The sequence below is a fragment of the Eubalaena glacialis genome, chromosome 10 (genome assembly GCF_028564815.1).
Source record: "Eubalaena glacialis isolate mEubGla1 chromosome 10, mEubGla1.1.hap2.+ XY, whole genome shotgun sequence".
Lineage (NCBI taxonomy): Eukaryota > Metazoa > Chordata > Mammalia > Artiodactyla > Balaenidae > Eubalaena > Eubalaena glacialis.
This window is the reverse complement of record NC_083725.1, coordinates 12,042,118-12,062,803: the sequence shown is the minus strand read 5'-3', so window position 1 is coordinate 12,062,803 and position 20,686 is coordinate 12,042,118. Positions and strand designations below refer to the sequence as shown.

The following is a 20,686-nucleotide window of genomic DNA, read 5'->3' as shown; positions in this document are numbered from 1 at the left end:
GCCTTCCTAATCTCTTACCTGTGTTACTGTAGTAGCCTTCCAATTGTGTTACTGAGACCAAGCTCGTACCACTCACTGTACAACAGGTCAGTAAATCGAGAGAAAAGTTGTTGGGACAACAACAGCGTTATTTGGAAGGCCAGCAGACTGAGAAGATGGTGGACTGGAGTCCCAAAGAACCATCTTTACTTGAGTTAGAATTCAAGCTTCTTTTATATTAAAAGCGGAGGGGTGCGGCTGCTTGTTGCAAACTCCTTGGTGTGGGAGTCATTTGTTCTTGCAGCCCTCCAAGTAGGTCAGGTCAGGTCAGGTCATGATGTTCCTGTAAACCTCCAACAAGACAAATGTTATTCTCTGTTCTGCAACTTTTTAATCTCTATATGAATGAAGAGTGTTGTACTTTTAATGGTCAGAGCGGGGAGAATGGGCTATCCTATATATTTCAGGCTATAGGCAACATTCTTAACTTGTAGCAAAAGCAATAGAATACAAACGTTAAGTAAAAGTAACAGATCTAATATGGAGTCAGATTTGTTCTTCCTTATTGCAATTGGCCTGCCTATATCCACCCTTGCTGCCTATAGCTTATTCTCCACATGGCAGCCAGTTTATAAGAATTCAAGTATATGAAAAAAAAAGCCTTGCTGTTCCTCAACGCACCAAGCACACTTCTACCTCAGGCCTCTGCATTTTTTCCCCTGTCCAGAATGCACCAAGTTAACTGCTTGGCTCTCTCCCTCTCTGATGCCTCATCAGAGACTCCCTCCCTGACCAACCTAGCTAAACTAGCACACCTCTGTCTCCTATCATTCTCTTAACCTACCATTATTTTTCTTATTTATCAACACCTAACTTACATTTCTTATATATTATCGGTCTCCCCTGCACTGTACTGTAAGCTCTGTAAAGGCAGGGACTTCTCTTTTGTACTTTGCCCTATCCTCAATGCCTAGAGCAGTACCTGACAATATAGCAGCTGTTCAGTAAAGTGACTGAATCTTCAAATTATGCTCTGGGAGCACAAAGGAGTACTTAGCTCTGCTGGAAGAAGTGGGACTTTCTAGAAAATGGCAGTTAATCTGGTGAAGGTGAGGGGAGAATATTCCAGACAGAAGGGAGTATGTGGGAAGTCAAGGCACAGAGGTATGAAATAACTCTATATGTAGTGAACTACAGCAGTTTCAGTATGACTTAGTGAAAAGCAATTAAGTGGGAAGTAGTGGCAGATAACACTGGGGAGGAAGGTAGAAAACAGGGCAGGTCATTCGAGACCTTGGTATGCCATGCCAGACTAGGACTTTTTCTTGTGGGCCGTGGGAAATCATTGAAAGGCTTCAGTGGGAAAGTTATGTGGGCAGATTTTGGTTTGTATCTAGAAGGAGAAGCTGAGAGAGACCCAGGGACCTAGTTAATAACTGAGACTTGAGTAAAGGAGGGTATGTGTATCAGAGGTCCTTTATGTCTCTTTACATAGGACTGAATTTCACTGCAGAATTTGAAGTAGTCCTTAGAAAACACCTTGTGAAATTCTACGTGTTTTCTGGTATTTATAGCCCTGATTTCTCTAGGGGTATAAAAGTACCATTTAGAGAGAAAGAAACCTCTACGTTTATGAATCTGGTACATTTTAAAGTGTACCTGTTTATTATTTCTGCCTCGCCATTTATCAGATGTCTGTCCACATTGCCTATATTTATCAGTTCTTCTTTTATTTTGTATTTGCTTTATCTCTGGATTTCCTGAGAGATTGAATTTAAATTACTTATTTAGTACTTAACTAATACACAGTCCCCCTCTCTTTATTTTTAAAGAGAAACAAAAACCATGTAACTTTTCTTTTAGAAATCAACATATCATGTATCTTTTGGGGGTCCAATGGTTTCTTTTTGTTTTTGAGGACAGTCAGGGAAAGTAAATTCATTGATTTGGGGTGTCTTTTTCCAGACTTCAGAATTTTGGTTTTCATGAAGAGGAGTTAGAGGCATAGCTACAGTGAACAATTATTTGACAGGGGGAAATGCTGTTGTCAGAGACAGAGTGGCAAAGCCAGAAATAGGTTTTCTTAAAGGTATTTCTTTGCTTTTATTCTACTTTAGTACCTCACTTTGTGTTTGTCCCAAGGAGTCCCTAAACTGTGCCCTGGGAAATCCTTATTTATGATGTCAAGGATTATAGTAGGCATTCCTCAAATGCTTATTGGATTGTCATTAGTGGTAACCAGCTTTTTAAAATATGGAGAGTATGTTTTTTCCTGATTAAGACTAATGGCTTTTCTAAATAGAGCTGATTGTATCTTCATGTTATTGTGAGAGCAGGGCAGCAGCCTGTATTTGGACACCACCATAATGAAGGCTTATTTTGTCTTGGATGCTGGAGAAATCCTAGTGTGCTGTGTCCGTTACCTCATATTCCTTCCAGACAGAGGACCTGCTGTTGTGAAGGAACATTCCTACATTGGACATGAATCTCCTGGGGTTCTCCATATTGCCAGGCTCCATCATCCTCTGACAAGGGCCGTGACACAGCACTCCTCACATTCAGCTGCGAGTCTGATGAGAAACAAAAGGGGCTTTCTCCTTGGCACACCATGGACAGCCTCTGAAATGTTAGCTCTCCCTGTTGCTTACAGCTTTTGTCATTCCAATTACCTTGGACTTGATTGTGACTTCTTTCCACTTTCCCAGCCCAGCAGAAGATAGGCTACCTTCCTCATCTTGATTAGAGTTATACATGAGAATTTGAATATAGCTGCAAAGGAAAGAAAGAATAAGAGCCAGCCTTCCCAAATCATGGTCTTGGGGGAAATTATCTTTGGTGTCTGAACTTTTGTTTTGGCCAGGGCAGGGAGCCAGTTTTATCTTTTTTGTTTTTGCTTGCTTTTTAGATTAAAAAAAAATACTGAGAATAATAAAACAAACACTCATGTTCACATTGTTCAGAACTGATGATTTTTAATATTTTACCCTTTACTTCAAGTTTATTTTTTCATTGAAATAAATAATATTACAGATAAAATTGGAGTACCTTTTTGCCTCTGTTCTTAGTCCTATTCTTTACTCCAAGAAGTAACCAACCACTGGCAAGAATTTGATGTATATCCTTGATGTCTACTTATTATACTTTATATATCCATTAAAATATAAAGTAGGATCTTATAATTCTTTGTCAATATACATTGCAATTTCTTCTTGTGTAGCTTTTCAATCTGATCTTTTCACTTTGTATTTTGTTGAAAAGAAGTTTTAAAAACTTAATATGACATGTATCAATCCTTTGCTCTACAGTTTATTCTTATTCCATCTTATTTAAGAAATCATTTCCTTTGCAAAGATCACTGAAGGTAATCTTCTGGACTTTTTTCTAAAAGTGTTTTCACATTTATGTCTTTGATCTATCTGGAATCTATTTTTGTGTTTAGTCTCAAATAGAGATCTAAGTCTTTGTTTTTTTTCTTCCATATTGATAATTGGCATTCACCATTGATCTGTAATGCCAGCTCTGCTCTAGATATAGTTATTTTATGTGCATTCATGGTTCTTTGTCAGGGTCCTGCTCTATTCCATTGATGTATTTTTTTTTTATTGGCGTATAATTGCTTTGCAATGTTGTGTTAGTTTCTGCTGTACAATGAAGTGAGTCAGCTATATGTATATCCCCTCGCCCACATATATCCCCTCTGTCTTGGACCTCCCTCCTACCCCCACCCCCACCCCACCCATCTAGGTCGTCACAGCGCACCAAGCTGAGCTTCTTGTGCTTTATAGCATGTTCCCACTAGCTATCTATTTTATGCATGGTAGTGTATACATGTCAATCCTAATCACCCAATTCGTCCCACCTTCCCCTTCCCCCTCTGTGTCCACATGTCTGTTCTCTACGTCTGTGTCTCTATTCCTGCCCTGCAGATAGGTTCATCTGTACCATTTTTCTAGATTCCATATATATGCGTTAATGTACGATATTTGTTTTTCTCTTTCTGGCTTACTTCACTCTGTATGACAGACTCTAGGTCCATCTACATCTCTACAAATGACCCAATTTCGTCCCTTTTTATGGCTGAGTAATATTCCATTGTATATATGTACCACATCTTCTTTATCCATTCCTCTGTCATTGGACATTTAGGTTGTTTCCATGTCCTGGCTATTGTAAATAGTGCTGCAATGAACATTAGGGTACATGTGTCCTTTTGAATTATGGTTTTCTCAGGGTATATGTACATTAGTGGGATTGCTGGGTCATATGGTAGTTCTATTTTTAGTTTTTTAAGGAACCTCCATACTGTTCTCCACAGTGGCTGTATCAATTTACATTGCCACCAACAGTGCAAGAGGGTTCCCTTTTTTCCACACCCTCTCATTTGTCCATTCCTGTACCATTACAAAATTGCTCAATTACATTGCTAAATTATAGTAAATCTGAATTCCCAACTTGAACTTGGTTGTAAAATATTAAGTGTTCTTTTTCAACACTGCAGAATTTAATTTTATAACATTATTTGGGAATGTTTCCCTATATTTTCATATTTAAAATTATACTATAATATTCTTTTCTACTGTTCTTTTCTGATTTGGGGTTGGTAATTTTATATTTTTCTATGAAATTATTTTAAGTTTAAAATTCTATAGTCAGGGACTTCCCTGGAAGTCCAGTGGTTAAGACTTCACCTTCCAATGCAGTGAGGTATGGGTTCGATCCCTGGTCGGGAAGCTAAGATCCCACATGCCTCGCGGCCAAAAAAACCAAAACATAAAACACAAGCCATATTGTAACAAATTCAATAAAGACTTTAAAAATGGTCCACATCAAAAAAAAAAATCTAAAAAGAAAAAAAAACCTTAAAAATAATTTTATAGTCGTTCATAATATTCTTATTATTTGAGGGTAGGTGTTTAAGTTTTTAAATTATTTTCTTCTATTTAGTTCTCATTTGGACTAAGTAATATTTCCACATAATACCCGTTTGAAAAATTTTTAAAAAGTATAGACCAAAACCCACTTTTGGGTTTTGTTTGGAAAACAAAAGTTTTCTCACTTTTATCCTTAGCAGCCACTCAAGTGTTTGGTCCCTAGGCAACTACTGACACTAGTTTCTTAGTATAGTTCTCATTGCTATTCAGTGCATATTTTTTTGTACATAAATGGTACAAAGAAGTACACATCTTGCCTTTTTCATTTATCAGTAGATCTTCAATATCATTACATGAGGGATATTTGTGATTAAAAAATGTACTATATCAGTATTTATCTCCTTTTTCTTTCCTGTTAATGTTTATTTCTGCCTTTCTCTTTTTTCTTGACTGGTCCTGCTAAATGATTATTTTTTAGTAGTGTCCTTTGTTTAAAATCAGGTTTACTGAGATATAATTGACATATAGTTCTACCCTTTTTAGTATACATTTCTGAGTTTTGACAAACACTACAGTTACATAACCGTCAACACAATCAGAATATACAACAGTTCCATAACACCCCCCCCCAAAAAAAATTTGAATTCCTCAAACCTTCGTGTATTCTGCTGTTGTTGGATGGAGTGTTCTATATATTTCAGTTAGACACTGTTGATTGATTGTTTTGTTCAGATCTTAACCTTGCTAATTTTCTGTCTAGTAAGTCTATCCTTTTCTGAAAGGAGGTGTAGGTAGCCTTTTGAGTCTGGTTTCTTTTACTTAGCATAATGCATTTGAGATTTATCTATCTTGTGTGTATCACTAGTGAGATCCTTTTTACTGCTTAGTAGTACACAGTTTATTTAGACATTTATCAGCTGAAGTACATTCTGGTTGTTTACCCTTTTTTGGCAATTTATTAAGAAAGCTATTATAAACACTCACCTATGAGTTTGTGTGTGAACATAAGTTCTTATTTCTCTTGGGTAAATACCTAGAGGTGGAACTGCTGAGTCATTTGGGAAGTGTGTGTTTAACTTGTCAAGCTGTTTTTCAGAGTGACTGTACCATTTTGCTTTCCCATCAGCAACATATGAGAGTTCCTGTTGCTCCACATCCTCACCACCACTTGGTATTTTCAGTTTTCTTGTTTCTGTCTTTAATTTTAGCCATTCTAATAGATACATCATGGTATCTCATTGTGGTTTTAATTTGTATTTTCCTTGTGACTAATGGTGTAGAGCATCTTCTCATGAGCTTATTTGCTATCCAAATGGCTTCTTTGATGAAGTATCTGTTAAAATCTTTTGCCCACTTTTGTACTGGGTTATTTGTTTTCTTATTATTGAATTTTGAGGGTTCTTTGTATATTCCAGATATATGTCCCTTACCAGACATGTGTTTTGTAAATATTTTCTCTCAGTCTGGCTTGTTATTTTATTTTTTATCAGTTTCTTTCAAATAGCAAATGTTTTAAATTTTGATGACATTCAACTCACTGATTATTTTCTTTTATGGATTGTGCTTTTGGTGTCATATCAAAGAAATCTTTGACCAACTTAAGATCACAGAGATTTCCTATGTTTTCTAGACATTTTATAGTTTTAGGTTTTACATTTAAGCACATTTATTCATTTGAGTTAATTTTTGTATATGGTTTAGGATATGGATTAACTTTTTGTTTTGTTTTAATTTGGGTATATGAGTGTCATTGTTGTAGGGGTATTCATTGATAAGACTATCTTTTTTCTATTTAATTGAGTTTATACCTTTGTTGAAAATCAATTAACCATATAGGTAGACTCTCTATTTCTGGATTCTCTGTTCTTTTCCATGATCTATGTGTCTATCCTTTTGCCAGTATTATGCTGTCTTGATTACTGTAGCTTTAGAATAAGTCTTGGGATCCAGGTAGTGTGGGTCCTCCAACTTTGATTTTCTTTTCAAAGTTATTTTGGCTATTCTAGTTCCTTTGCCTTTACATATCAACATTAGGATAAGCTTGTTGAATTCTAGAAAAAAATTCTGCTGGCATTTTGATTGAGATTGTGTTGAATCTGTAGAACAATTTGGGTAGAATTGATATCTTAATAATATTGAGTCTTCCTGTCCATGAAACAGTATATCTCTCGATTTATTTGTCCATGAACCAGTGTATCTCTCCATTTATTTTTCTTTGATTTCTTTAAGTAATTGGTGTTTTGTATTTTTTCACAAAAATTCTGCACGTATTTTATTACATTTTTACTTAAGGATTTCATGTATCTAAGTCCTATTATAAATGGTACTATTTTTTAATTTCACTTTTCAATTGTTCATTGCTAGGTATAGAAATACAATTGTTTTTTGTATATTGACCTTGTATCCTGCAACCTTGCTAGACTTATTAGCTCTAGTAGTTCTTTTGTGAATTCATTGTTGGCAATCATGTTGTGTATGATGAGGCACAGTGTATGTCTTCTTTTCCAATCTATATGACTTATACTTCTTTTTTTTATTTTCTTTTTTTTCTCTTTCCTTTTCTTTTTCTGCATCTCTTGAGAAATTCATGTAGTTTTTCTTATTTAGTGTCCATTACAGTGAATTATATTAACTGATTTCTTAAAATGTTTAACCAGCCTTAAACTCCCAGGATAAATCTCATTTGCTTATTATGTATTACCTTCTTATATGTTGGTGGGTTAAACTTGCTAATATTTTGTTGAGGATTTTTATGTCTGTTTTCATGAGGGATATTGATCTGTAATTTTCTTTTAATGTCTTTGCCTTGTTTTGATACTAGGATAGTGCTGGCCTCATAAAATGAGTTTGTGAGTGTTCTTTCCTCTTCTTTTTTCTAAAAGAGTTTGTGTAGAATTAATATTATTTTTTTCTTAATTATTTTGTAGAATTTATCAATGAGGCCATCTGTGTCTGGTGTTTTCTTTACTGGAGGTTTTAACTATGATTAAATTTATTTAATAGATATAGCCTGATTCAAGTTATTTGTTCCTTCTTGAATGAGCTTTGGTAATTTGTGTCTTTGAAGGAATTCATCCACTTCATCTTAGTTATTGAATTTATTGGCATAAGGTTGTTCATAATATTCATTTATTACAAACCTTTAGTGTCTGTGGAGTCTGTAGTGATGTCTCCTCTTTTAGTCCTGATATTGGTGTCTTCTTTTCTTGATCAGTTTGGCTAGAGGTTTATCAAATTCACTAACCTTATGGACCAGCTTTGGGTTTCATGGTTTTTCTGTTGTTTATATGCATTCTATTTCACTGATTTCTGCTCATATCCTTATTAGTTCCTTCCTTCTTCTTGCTTTGAGTTTAGTTTGCTCATCTTTTTCTAGTTTCTTAAGGTGGAAGCTTAGATCATTGATTTGAGACCTTTCTGCTTTTCTTTTACAGACATTTAATTCTACACATTTTCCTTTAAACACTGCTTTAGCTACATTCTATAATTTTTGATATATTGTATTTTTATTTTCATTGAATTTAGAATATTTCCTAATTTTTCTTGTGACTTCCTCTTTGACCCTTGGGTTATTTACAAGTGTGTTGTGTATTTTCCAAATTCTTGGGGATTGTTGTTGTTCTGTTAATGATTTCCAGTTTAATATCATTATAATCAGATAACATACTTTGTATTATTTCAATTATTTTAAACCTATTAAGGTATGTTTTGGGCCTAGAACATGGTCTATCTTGGTTAGACTTCCATATGCACTAGAAAAAATGTGTGTTCTGATGTTGCTGGGAAATGTGTATTAAAAATGTCAGGTCAAGTTTTTAGTGTTGGTCAAGTCTTTACATTGTTAACAATTTTCTGGTCTGCTTGTTCTATCAATTACTGAGAAAGGAGTACTGAAGTCTCCAACTGTAATTGTGGATTTGTCTATTTCTACTTCCAGTTCTATCAGTTTTTGCTTCATTATCTTGAAGCTCTGTTGTTAGATACATACACATTGAGGATTGTTATGTCTTCCTGTTTGAGCTTACCTCTCCCTGTCTAATGGTTTTTGCAGTTATCTCTAACCAGCTCCCCAGACCCTTGGTCTAGAACCAGCTCTTGTAATGGATTTTGGAGACCCTATCCCACAGATTATAGAGTTAGGATAAATCTAGTCACCTAAGCAGCAGGTGATTTGATTCAATTCCTGTTGGTAGAGCTATCTTATTACTTCTTTTACCTAGACCCATCGCTCAAAAGAGGTAGCCCGAGGCAGTGGATCTGCAGCAGTTTTTTGCCTCCTTATTTCATGCAAAATAAGAAATCTTATTTTCTTATTCACATCACCCTAACCCTACCCCTCCTTCAGGCAGTGAACCTGTCTTGAGTTCCTCTCTCTCCCGTGGAGTACTTTTAATCTCCTTTGCCTAACAGGAACTTAACTCCTGACTGTTACTGCCTGCTTTGGACCTGGGGTCCAGTGGTCCTGTGGTTTCAGTTGTATGCTTTGTATTTCTGTTCAGTTTCTGGTCCATGGAGATGTCTATTATTTTTGAGCCTGGGTATGTCTTCTTGCAATTCAGCCCTTTCATATTTTATCCATTTTACTCTGTATTTGGAGCAGAAGTACATTAAAATGTCAATTTATGGAGCCATTTTGATCAAGGTTTTAACCATATTGATGAATGTAGATTAAAATAATTATTTTAACTGCTGTGTGGTATTCCATTATATGACTAGGTATCTTTATCCATTTACTAGGCAATTTTGACAGCACTTGAATTTAAGAAATGGTGAATTGAAACAAAATTCTATGACTCAAGCCTTGATGAAAAACTATATGGAAAATACTAAGTTCAGTTTCAGATACATTGCTATGCATGAAAGATGAGAATAAATAATTCTGGAGGTAGGTGAAATACAGAAGCTTGAGGAAGACAAGTGGGAAACATCTATGGCTTAAGCTAAGTGAGAGAATGAGCTCTGTGATGGAAGATCACGAAGAGAAAAGGGAAAAGAATCGGAGTGAGTTTTGAGCGCTACCCAAGTGTAGATGGTAAAAAGAGAACCTGTAAAGAGAGATTGAAAGGGGACATTTGAAATGTAGAAAGGAGAAGAGAATTTCTAGAACAGTATTCATTATTGCAGCAAACCATTAAGATGATGAGACCTGAGAAAGAATGATGGTCTGAGAACAAGACCTCAGTTCTAATTTCCACCCTTGCATTCACTAGCTAATAGACTTTGGGCTAGCAAACTGGCCCTCTATTACTATATCTGTAAAATATGTAATAGATGATCTCTATGATCCTTTCTGCCTCTGAAATGTGATGTTTATGTGTTTTAATAAATAAGATGTTGGTGACCTTGAGGAAACTGTTTCAGTAAGAGTGTAAAATCCCAGCTGTAGAATGCTAGGGAGATTTCTTTGATATGCCATGATATGATACCATACCAAGAAGAGAGAAAGCATACCATACAAGAGGGATTAAATAACAACAATCAGATATTTGAAATGTATTTTGAATCCTTCGTAATGCCTTGGGAAACAAAGTAAATTTTGTGAATGTTTTTCCTCTAGTTATACTTAATGATTTGTTTCAACCAAGGGAACCATAAGAGATTTTTCATGTTTTACTTGTTGCCTTCCTTAAAGACAGAGATGTATGTACTAGGGATTTATTTTGGAGTAAAATAGCTTTATTTAGAATAAAGACTCCAGTTGATTCAATATGGGTCTGCATTTGAGAATCAATAGAGTAATAGAATTGTTAGCTTAAGACTACTATAGGCCATCTGTGAGCACACTACTGGGATACCGGTATTCCCATTGTGGTATATGTACCTGCATAAAATGTAAATCCCATCATTTTTCTCTAGGATGCGCCTTGAGATTGTGAGCTGCTTCTTTTATGGATTTGGAGCTATGAGGTCCAAATGTGCGAGCTTTCTGCCAGCTCAAAGCCTTTGGTTCTAGGCCTCCTTTAGTCTTCCAGGTTCCTAAAAATTATGTAAAATATTTAATGTTCATATTATTTAGTTAGAATAGTTTTTAGACTAGTTAGAGCTGAAAATGAGTTAACCTTTAGTCTCTATCCATCTTTGGGTTTTAGGTTTTGTCATAAGTTCACCCTCAGACTAAGATTTATGGTAGGAACATTCAGTCTTTTTCAAGTAGTGTGCCAAGTCTTTATTCTAGCTTCATAGACCTGTGACTGATTGTGATTGAAGAAATGCTCCCAGCTATCTTAGGAATCAAGAGTGAAAATGGGCAATAAGAGAAAGGGGCATACCTCTCCCCACCTGACCATCATGCTACTAAAATCTGCTCGTGTGTCTATCACATCAGGCAGGTGTGCCATGGACCAGGAACGGCTAGTGTGTGAAGGCTTACTTATGTGCACTGGGAGTGGAGCTGCCCTACCCTAGCTCCACTAAGCATGGGTTCATTCCCCAGTGCCCCCTTTGTTAGTGCCACCTTCAGCCCCATCCTACCAGTAGCCTGATTTTTAACTGCTCACCATTAAAAAACCCTTAAAGTTGAAAGAAGCTTTTCTCCTCGTGGGTGTTTTTATTTAATAGGAAGAAAAAAAAAGCACAATGCCAGTTTGTCTGTGGGTAGTGTTCTTCACAAGGTTTCAGCTAGCATTTGGTTCCCATTTATCATTCTCAGTTGCCCATGTGGTCATGCTGGCCTTTATGCTGTGTGTAGTAAATTTTGTTTTTGTTGTGATTGATCATTTTCTGTTAGGAGATCATGGGGGAATGATATTCAGAAGTTCTGAACACAAACACAGACAAATATGTATTACAATTTAACATTTGCTTATTGCAGTACATCCTTGTCAATAATATCATCCAAGGTAGACTTATAGCATTTTGCCCACTTCAGAAGTGAGACTTATAAATATTAAATATTTTTTAATAATCAGATAGAAGTACTGACTGGTAGAATATAAACTGAGATCATTAATTTTGAAGACTACTTAGTCATCAGAAATCATTTACCACTTACGACTATAGCTTTGGGAAGAAAAAAGCCCTTTACCTCTTAAGACTATAGCTTTGGGGCTGATGCTAAGCAAAGCTCAGATAATACAGAATATACAGATATAGTTCAGACATAGTTTAGATGAACTTTTGAATAATGAATAAAATATCTAAGCTGGAAGACTAGGTAGAAATTGGTTTCTAAAATTTACTGGGCATTTTGTAAAATCATGATTTCTTGTATCTACTGATTTGCCCTGCTTAAAGATAATCCAAAATAAGATACTTAGGAGTAAACATATTATCTTAAAATCATGATCTTTACTTATGTAACTTTTAGGGGAACATATTCAGTGTATATAGTGAGTTATAGTGAGTCACAACTCTAATGCTTTTTCTTCATTTTTACAGCATAAAGAGTGAATATTTGTTACCCTAGTCCATATCCAAACTTTTATCCATATGTAAAACCCTGCTGGATTTACCTGAAAATTAATAAGTAAACATTGCTTTTAAGATTAAATAAGTGGAAAGCAGGTACAGGGAGTGGTAATGTCAATGGCACAAAATAAATTTGGAAAGTTACGTAGGAACGAAATCATGAAGGGCCTTTTATAATCAATGTATTAGTTTTCTATTGCTGCTGTAACTAATTGCCATAAACTTAGTGGCTTAAAACGATATATACTTATTATGTTATAGTTTTTATGTGTCAGAAGTGTGGGCACAGGATGGCTTAACTGGGTTCTCTGCTTAGGGGGGGGGCCAAAATTTTGCCTACCACAATTATGTGAAAGAGTTAGGGCTTTATTCTGATGGGTCTTGTGTGATTTTAAGTAGAAGAGTGTTGTGGTCAAATTTGTGTTTTATGACAATGACCTTGGCTGTGATATAGACAAGGGTCAGTTGGAGACCACCCTGAAGTCTTGGGAAACCATTTGAAAGAGGATCATTTGAAATTCAGTTATAGATAACAGAAGCCACAAACTAGCTATTTTAAGAAGAAAGGGATTTCATACAGGGAATAAGGTGCTTACAAAATCTTTGGAAGGGCTGCCTCCCTAGGATTATCCCTAGAGCAGTACCGCAGAACTAGCCCACCAAGGGCACTGCTACCTCTGCTAGCATCAGGTAAGGGGAGACTCCGGAAGCTGCTGTCCCTGGTGCTGGATCACACCCCCTTAGCTGTGCTCTGGAGCTCAGCAAGCTGCTGCCAAGGGTGTTGACTCCAGGAACACACTGCTTGAACCACAATCTGGTTATTAGGAAGCCTCTACCCAAGCTGTTCCCACTCCATGTCTGCTAAATCCACTATGTCTCTCCCCAGGGCTGTTGAATGAGATTGATGGAAGTTAAATCTTACCTGCAAAGGAGTGTGGTAAATGTAGTTTTCAGCTTTGCAGCACAGAAAGGCATTCTAGGAGGAGGCTGAAACAAATACTGAGGAAAATTACCCAGCTTATGCATCCAAAGAAAGCTGTAGCAATCCAGGTTATTAATGATAGTGGCTTGAATTTACAAGACAAGTGGGCAAGAGAGATGAAGATAGATTCATGAAATATTTAGGAATAGAATTAGTATGACACGGCAATTGATTGAGTGGGAGAAGTGGAGAGGAGAGATAGGAAGGAATCAGGATGACTATTCAGTTTCTGGCTAGGCTGATCAGACAGTTTCTGGTGCCATTTGCTGAGATAAGGAAGACTAGAAGAGAAGATGGTTGGGGAGTAACAATGAATTATTTCTGGACATGTTGATTTTGAGAAAACTATAAGACCTTTTAGAGTGTCCTAATTTATAGGTCATTTAATTTGTAGCTAGACTTGACCAGTTGCAGACTAGTTTCTGCACAGGGACCATAATTTTGTGTACAAATATGTTTGTGCTTGAGATAAATTCAGTTGACTATAGTGTCAAGTATAAATAAGTCTAGGATTATACAGTTATTATTTTAAGTTTTAGTTTTATATTTAAATAGATTCAGGGCTTAACACTAGTTCTTTAATCTCATTGTTGAGTAGTGTTTTTCTTTTTCAGAAGGACTCATGGGTGCCCTGTTCCCTAAGTTCTTGTTTCAGAATATTTGCTTGTTAAATTTATTTCTGAAAAAAACTTGGTGAGGTATAATATTCCTGGGTCATACTTCCTAATTTACTTATTTGGTAGGTAATGTGTTATTTTGCTCCTGGTTCTTTCACTGGTGCTGAAATCTCCCTTTTCATCTCATTCTGCTGTTTATCATTTATCTTTGAGCTCCTGTTTTATTATATTTATGCACTTATTAATTTCTAGACCTTAGAGTATTTGTGGGGCATTTTCTTTTCATTCAGTTATGTTTTCTTTCAGATTGAGTTCTGCCTCTGCCTTTTACTTAATGTGTTTCTCTCTTTTATTCCTTTTGCAGTGGTATGTGCTTAGTTGCCATTTTGTGTCTTATATTCTTGCTTATGTATAAAAGTGGATACCTGTATCTACACCATCTCTTTACTGAAACATAGTATAAGTAAACTCCTTGACCCCTTTGCCATTGTTCCTTTTGTCCCTCCTGGGCAGAGCTTGAGAGCCTGGGGTATTACAATTCTATCTACTTTTCTGTAGTCTGAAGGGAAAATATCCGTAGAATTGGGTTCAACTTATTTGACCCCTAGGTTCTGCTGTCTTTTCCAAGATTTTATTAAATTATCATAACCTACTTTCACTTACTTAAAGGCATATGCTAGGAGATTGGGTGAAGGAAAGGTACCTTTGGACTTTGAATCATTTCACTTTTTCAGTTTGGAGCCTTGGAAAATTTCAAGTCCTGGTAGTTTTGTATTTTGTTTGTGTGGACTGTTTTGTTTTGTTTTGTTTGCCATTGCTAAGATCCTGACATCCTGGCAGTGGGATGTAGAGACTTCTGGTCCCTAAGGTGTTTCCTCGGTCTTCCTCCCAGTTGACTCCTTACCCCCCAGCCCAGTTTGCTCTAAATTAGGAAGTATTGGTCAGTATGCTCAGGATTTTGTTTCCTTACCTTCTTTCTCCATAATGGCTTCTGGGGGTTGAGTTAGGACCCTTGCTTAACAGAACCACATGGTACAGAGCTTTTGGTTCCTTTTAAAAGGTTATGGCAATAAGGCAGTTTCCTCTTTTCCTGTATTAGTTGCTGCTGGTAATGTTTTACCCTTTTAAAAGAATACCATTTGGATGGGGCTTCCCTGGTGGCACAGTGGTTGAGAAACTACCTGCCAATGCAGGGGACACGGGTTCGAGCCCTGGTCCGGGAAGATCCCACATGCCGCGGAGCAACTGGGCCGGTGAGCCACAATTACTGAGCCTGCGCGTCTGGAGCCTGTGCTCCGCAACAAGAGAGGCCACGATAGTGAGAGGCCCACGCACCGCGATGAAGAGTGGCCCCCGCTTGCCACAACTGGAGAAAGCCCTCGCACAGAAACGAAGATCCAACACAGCCATAAATAAATAAATAAATAAAATTAAAAAAAAAAAAAGAATACCATTTGGGGCTCAAGTCCTGAGAGAAGACGATTCTATAATCTGTTTCATCGTACCATCACCTTTTCCAAGAAGTCCTACCTAAGTAGATTTCAATCATATATTTTCTTAGTGGTGTGTGTGTTTTAATAATGTAAGTCCCAGACAGCAGGAATGTAATGTTAATACTTTTTATTTGCATATGAACTTAGAACTTACAAAGTGCTTACTCATCTGTTATTTTATATGATTCTTATGACTGTCTTATAAGGTAGGAAGGGCAGACTTATTATCCCAGTTTTACTAGTGAGGAATCTGAGATCCAAAAGGATTGAGTTGGTAAGTCACACAGCTAATTATGAGATGGCGTCAAGACTCTGAAGTCGGGTCTTCTGACTCCAAGGCCAGTGCTATTTTACCATACCTGGTGCTCCCCTTCATGGACATGATTACTTCCATCCCTGACCACAGATGTCTTACTACAGCTTCCGTGTTCCTACCAACCTTATTATAACACTGATTTAACTGAGTCAAAGCCAAAAGCAGGGTGGAGAACGTGGCAGGGGTAATCTTATGACCATTGTATTCTGATCCCGAATTAACCTCAGTATATCTTGGTTATCATAAAGCTAATATTAGATCTTTTCAGCATTTTCCCCCTCTCTGGTTTATAGGAAACTGCTCAGCTTTCTCAATGAAATCAAACCTAGATCCTCCAAGGCTGGCAGCGGAGACAAGATTTTCCACATGGAAACTTGTCCTCCTGGGCCCTAGTCTCACCTCGATAATTCACTTTCCTCTTGGTGTCTTTGGCTGTTTATTCCTGCCTTGATCAAGGAACTTGTGTCCCTCATTTACCACTTTTTTACAAGAACGTATTCTTGACTTTTCCACAAACTCCTTGTGTTACAGTCAACTAGGCTAGGCTGGAACATTCAACAAAGCATCACTGAAAAAGCTGAGTTAGCAGCTAATATACAGCTAGATGTTTTTGTTTGTAACTTCTGCCTTCTCCAGGGGTCAGAAACTGCTGGCCTACATCCGTCTTCCCTCTGTTACCAAGGAACACGTGCTTCGATATCTGCCTGCCTTGATGATGATGCCCAAGCAAGCAGGCTCTACAGAGTGATTCGACTTCTCTCTGTAATCTTTGTAGTGTCTACTTTTTTTCTAGGTTCTCCTTTCCTTTCTAAGCTGATTCTTATATAAAGATTAGCAACAGGCATGTTGGCCATCTTTAGGAGACACTCTTCCCCGATCCTCAAGAATGGGGTCTTCCTGTGGCCTCAAAAGGGCAACGATTTCGGATCACAGATTCCACAATAGTCACCCGATAGGTAGGTAGGCAGGTAAGTAGATATAATATTAGACTAGGATATTAGAAAGATGTTGAGAATAACAGTGTAGTTTACCTGTAGTTCTGAAGAAGTCAATAGTTCATGCGCTAGTGGCTTAAGTTGTCACTGTTTTGTTTTGTTTTGTTTTTTTATCCTCCTAGGTATCATGAACTAGTCACAAAATATGGGAAGTTGGAGCCTTTGGCGGAAGTGGACCTGAGACCCCAGAGCAGTGCGAAAGTAGAAGTCCACTTTAACGACCAGGTGGAAGAAATGACCATTCGTCTGGACCAAACAGTTGCAGAACTAAAGAAACAATTAAAAACTCTAGTGCAATTACCCACTAGCAACATGCTTCTCTACTATTTTGACCATGAAGCGCCCTTTGGCCCAGAGGAAATGAAGTACAGCTCTCGAGCCTTGCATTCTTTTGGCATTAGGGATGGAGACAAAATTTTTGTGGAATCCAAAACAAAATAACCTCCGCCAGCCTTGTGAGAACACACACATTAGGACTCGCAGGGCATTTGTTCCCATGAGGTTTCCTTCAGGAGGGAGAAGGTTGCTCTGTTTTGTTTTGTTTTCTTTTCTTTTGTTTAGGTTTCAGGGGGGTTTTGTATATTTCCCCCTAGAATGGGTAGGGGGCTGTTTTTGGTATTTTCTACCACAGATTCCTTCTACTCCGCCACCAGAATTGGCCACATCTCCAGTTTCTGTGCCCTCCCTCATGAGAGGGGACTAGGCAGCCACTGACTTCTTACTGTGTTCACTGGGATCTGTCTACCGCTTGGTCCTCATGACCACTTAGGTGTACTTGTGATGATGGCGTGAACAGCATTGTCCCCTCAGAAGAGTATCTTGCACTTGAATCAGGAAACAAGGAATCTTTCCAGGAAGGGCCAGTACATCTCTCTCCCAATTCCTCCTTTTTCCCCTCCCTCTCTCTCCTTTCCTTCTTGGGTTCAGTTTTTCATTTTGACTTGTGTCCATACATGTTTACCTTAGTTTTATTCTGTCCATAATGAACTCCTTATTTTTCAACTTGGGTAACTTTTTTCTTCATTTCTCCCTTTTGAAATAATTTCAAGTGTGTCAAGCATTTGTCAACCTGATTCTGATCTCAGGTACTCAGTTAGAACCTATAGCTCTGTTAGGGTCTGGAAGAAGAGTAGATGGAGTGTTAGAATTCCAGGAAGCACAGGCACAGCAGCCAGATCACTCTGTATGTAACTATCTCAATTTTAATGTTCCTCCCACAGTATATCAACCATTACTGACATGAGCTACGTCACATTCCAGAGTTCTTCGCTTTTTGCTTTTTGAATGTATTTCTTCGTATCTATCTATCTTTTTCATTACTTTAAACTACTGGGAATGGAGGCCTGACTTTATGAAGAATCCAACAGAGCAATGGATATACATGCCAGGAGAGCTGAGAATTAGCTAATAAACTCTCTGTAGTGTGCATGAGGGAGTCAAGTGGGGGGGAGTACGGGAGAGCGAGTACTGTGACTTTCCTGCCTGTCATCATTTGAAGCTTTTGCTCTTGCACTTTGCATTCGAAGTGGGAATTTTTAATCAAAGGGAGCTTTGATTCCTAGTTTTTCCCTGGGATTTTGTGATGTCATAATTGTTTTACATTTCAGTTTAGTTGCCCCTACAGAAGAACAACTCTGACTAACCTCTGAGTAAAGTATAAGCGTCAAAACTTCAGATTTGCCTCCAAGTCATATTTTTTGCAGAAGCATATTTAAAGCACTTTCCTTTTAAAGGTAGCCCTTACCTGCTCTGAAATCTTTTTGTTTGTTCTTCTATTCCTTTGTTAATCAATGTAATCTCTTTCTTTAATATATGTCTTTCTGGATCCACCATGTTTACAGATAGGAGACTTAAGAAGGACTTAGTGCACCTGGGGCAGAAAATGTGCACATGAAGTATTTTTCAAAGAATGTAATTGTTACCCGATTGCGTTTGACCTTTTGACCTTTGTTACATGATTCCGTCCCTCCTACAGATTCTTTAATTTCTTATGAAATTTTTAGGTGACTCTTGTAAACTCTTCACGGATGCTACTTTTTAAATTGTCCTATGCCATGATAGCAGATGTTTATTCTCTTAATGCACTTCAGGTTCAGTATCTGTAAAGCCTTTGACCCAGGCCTGCTGAGTCAAATCTACATTCACTGTAACATTGAAAGTGGAAACCAAAGGGTTTGAGGAAGATGAATGATGCCTGTTCTCCTTCTGCTTTATCTTTCAAAATCATAAAATCATAAAAATGAGCAATGGAGATCCAGGCTGGGTATAGACAAGAATAATTATTTTGCAATCACATTTTCCTGACAGGTTTTTGGAAGTGGGAAAAAAGTGTGGCAACAGTGTCAGGAAGATTAAAACTGTGGATGCTTTGTGTACGTGTGTGTGAGTGCAGACGAGTTTGAGAGAGAAACAGTGTAACTGAGCTTTTGTCAGCCTGAGAAACAGATGCCCCCTTATTTTTTGAGGTTGTATGACCCCCGACTGTCCCACAGCAGAAAGCAGAGCGAACACTTATGCTTTAATCATCAGTGGAATGATGACAATTAATAAGATATTTTATATATGACAAAGTTTTATGAAATGCTTTTTTACTGTTAGAGACCTGTTCCTTCTGCTATTACACACCACAGTGCTCCACAACTGCAGGCATAATTCTCCGATTACACAGTTGCATGTCGGGGAACTTCTCATTTAATTCAGTGGCCGTGGGTATTTTTAGGGCATTGTAATTGATTGTTTTAATAATTGCTAAATGATTTTTGATTGAGACAAGATCTAATGCAATTACCGGTCTTTTAGAGTTACAGAACAGAAGTAAATGAGAAAAGATATTTGAGCATGTATACGTGTAGACTGATTTGGGTGGCTGAGTAAAGATGCTGCTTTTGAAATAAAATTGGTGCTGTGTAGACACTTGTAACCAAAATTATTTTTATAACAGGTCAAAAAGAAGGAGAGGAGAGACCATGGACTTTTGAGTCTACAAGTTATGCATAATTGATTGTAGCTTATCTGTATTTTAATGTTAACTTCATCCAGATTCAGTGAGAGCATATTATTGACATTCATGAGGCAAAATTCTGTCATAGCCAGTATTACAGATATGTTGCTACAGGCACAGTGTATAGAACATATCTTTTCTAAAATAGAAATTTTTGTCAGTTCTGAAAAAGGAAAGGAGTAATAAAAGAAAGCCAAGTAAAAACTGAGGCATCATTTTCATGTGGGCATGTAGCTGCTGACACCACAGTGGAAATCAGTTTTTGAATTTGAATTTTTGAAATATCCCAGATTGCTTTAAAGAAAAAAAAACGTTCAGAGTCATATATCTTTTTTTATTATTGAAAGTTTCTATTGTTTCTGCAACCTATTGCCACCATGGCCATAAATACATAAGAAAGCAGCAGATATTATATAACTCTTGTTCCTTTAAGACCTTTTGGTGAAAACAAGCCCAAAACATGAGCTATGTGTAACAGAGCCGAATGTTATGATGCTATGTTTTAAAAGTTTGTTTACCTAAAAAAAAAAAAAAAGAACATTCAGTTCTAACCAGATGTTTCAGCTATGATGCTAAATTGCTAAATCAGCAGTGTTATGAACAGGGAAGACTTGTTGCACAAGGAACTATCACCATTTGAGGCACGCAGGTGATAGTTTCACGAGCGCGTGTGTGAAGGTGGCTTGCTCCATGGGAGGTGCTAGGCTCCAGGGCAAATAAAACAAGAGTACAGAATAATAGATTGTTCTAAGCAATGTCATTTCTGTTTATGAATTTGATTTTCCCCTCATTTCATGTTAGATTGACATGCAAACAAACTGCTTTCAAGAACACCCAGAAGCTCTCTGTGTTACCAGGTGTGTTGTGAACACTATTTTTCATAGGTGCTTCCTTCAAATATATGTCCATTGTAGTGATGGAGAGGGACTGGACTCTCTCAGGCTCTTTACTTGCCAGTTGTCTCCTGCAGTTCATGGAAATATATATTTTATTTTAGAATATAATTTAAACATGAAGGTCTATTC

General features: G+C 37.2%; 1 protein-coding gene across 1 annotated transcript in view; it reads left to right on the top strand.

Moving 5' to 3' along the window:
* The window catches only part of TBCEL (tubulin folding cofactor E like), a 70,107-nt gene extending 49,421 nt beyond the window's left edge, over positions 1 to 20,686 (top strand). Inside the window, exon 8 of the mRNA XM_061203304.1 lies at positions 16,783 to 20,686. Within this exon, the coding sequence (XP_061059287.1) occupies positions 16,783 to 17,101 (319 nt within the window). The 3' untranslated portion in view covers positions 17,102 to 20,686. The remainder of the gene's footprint in view (positions 1 to 16,782) is intronic.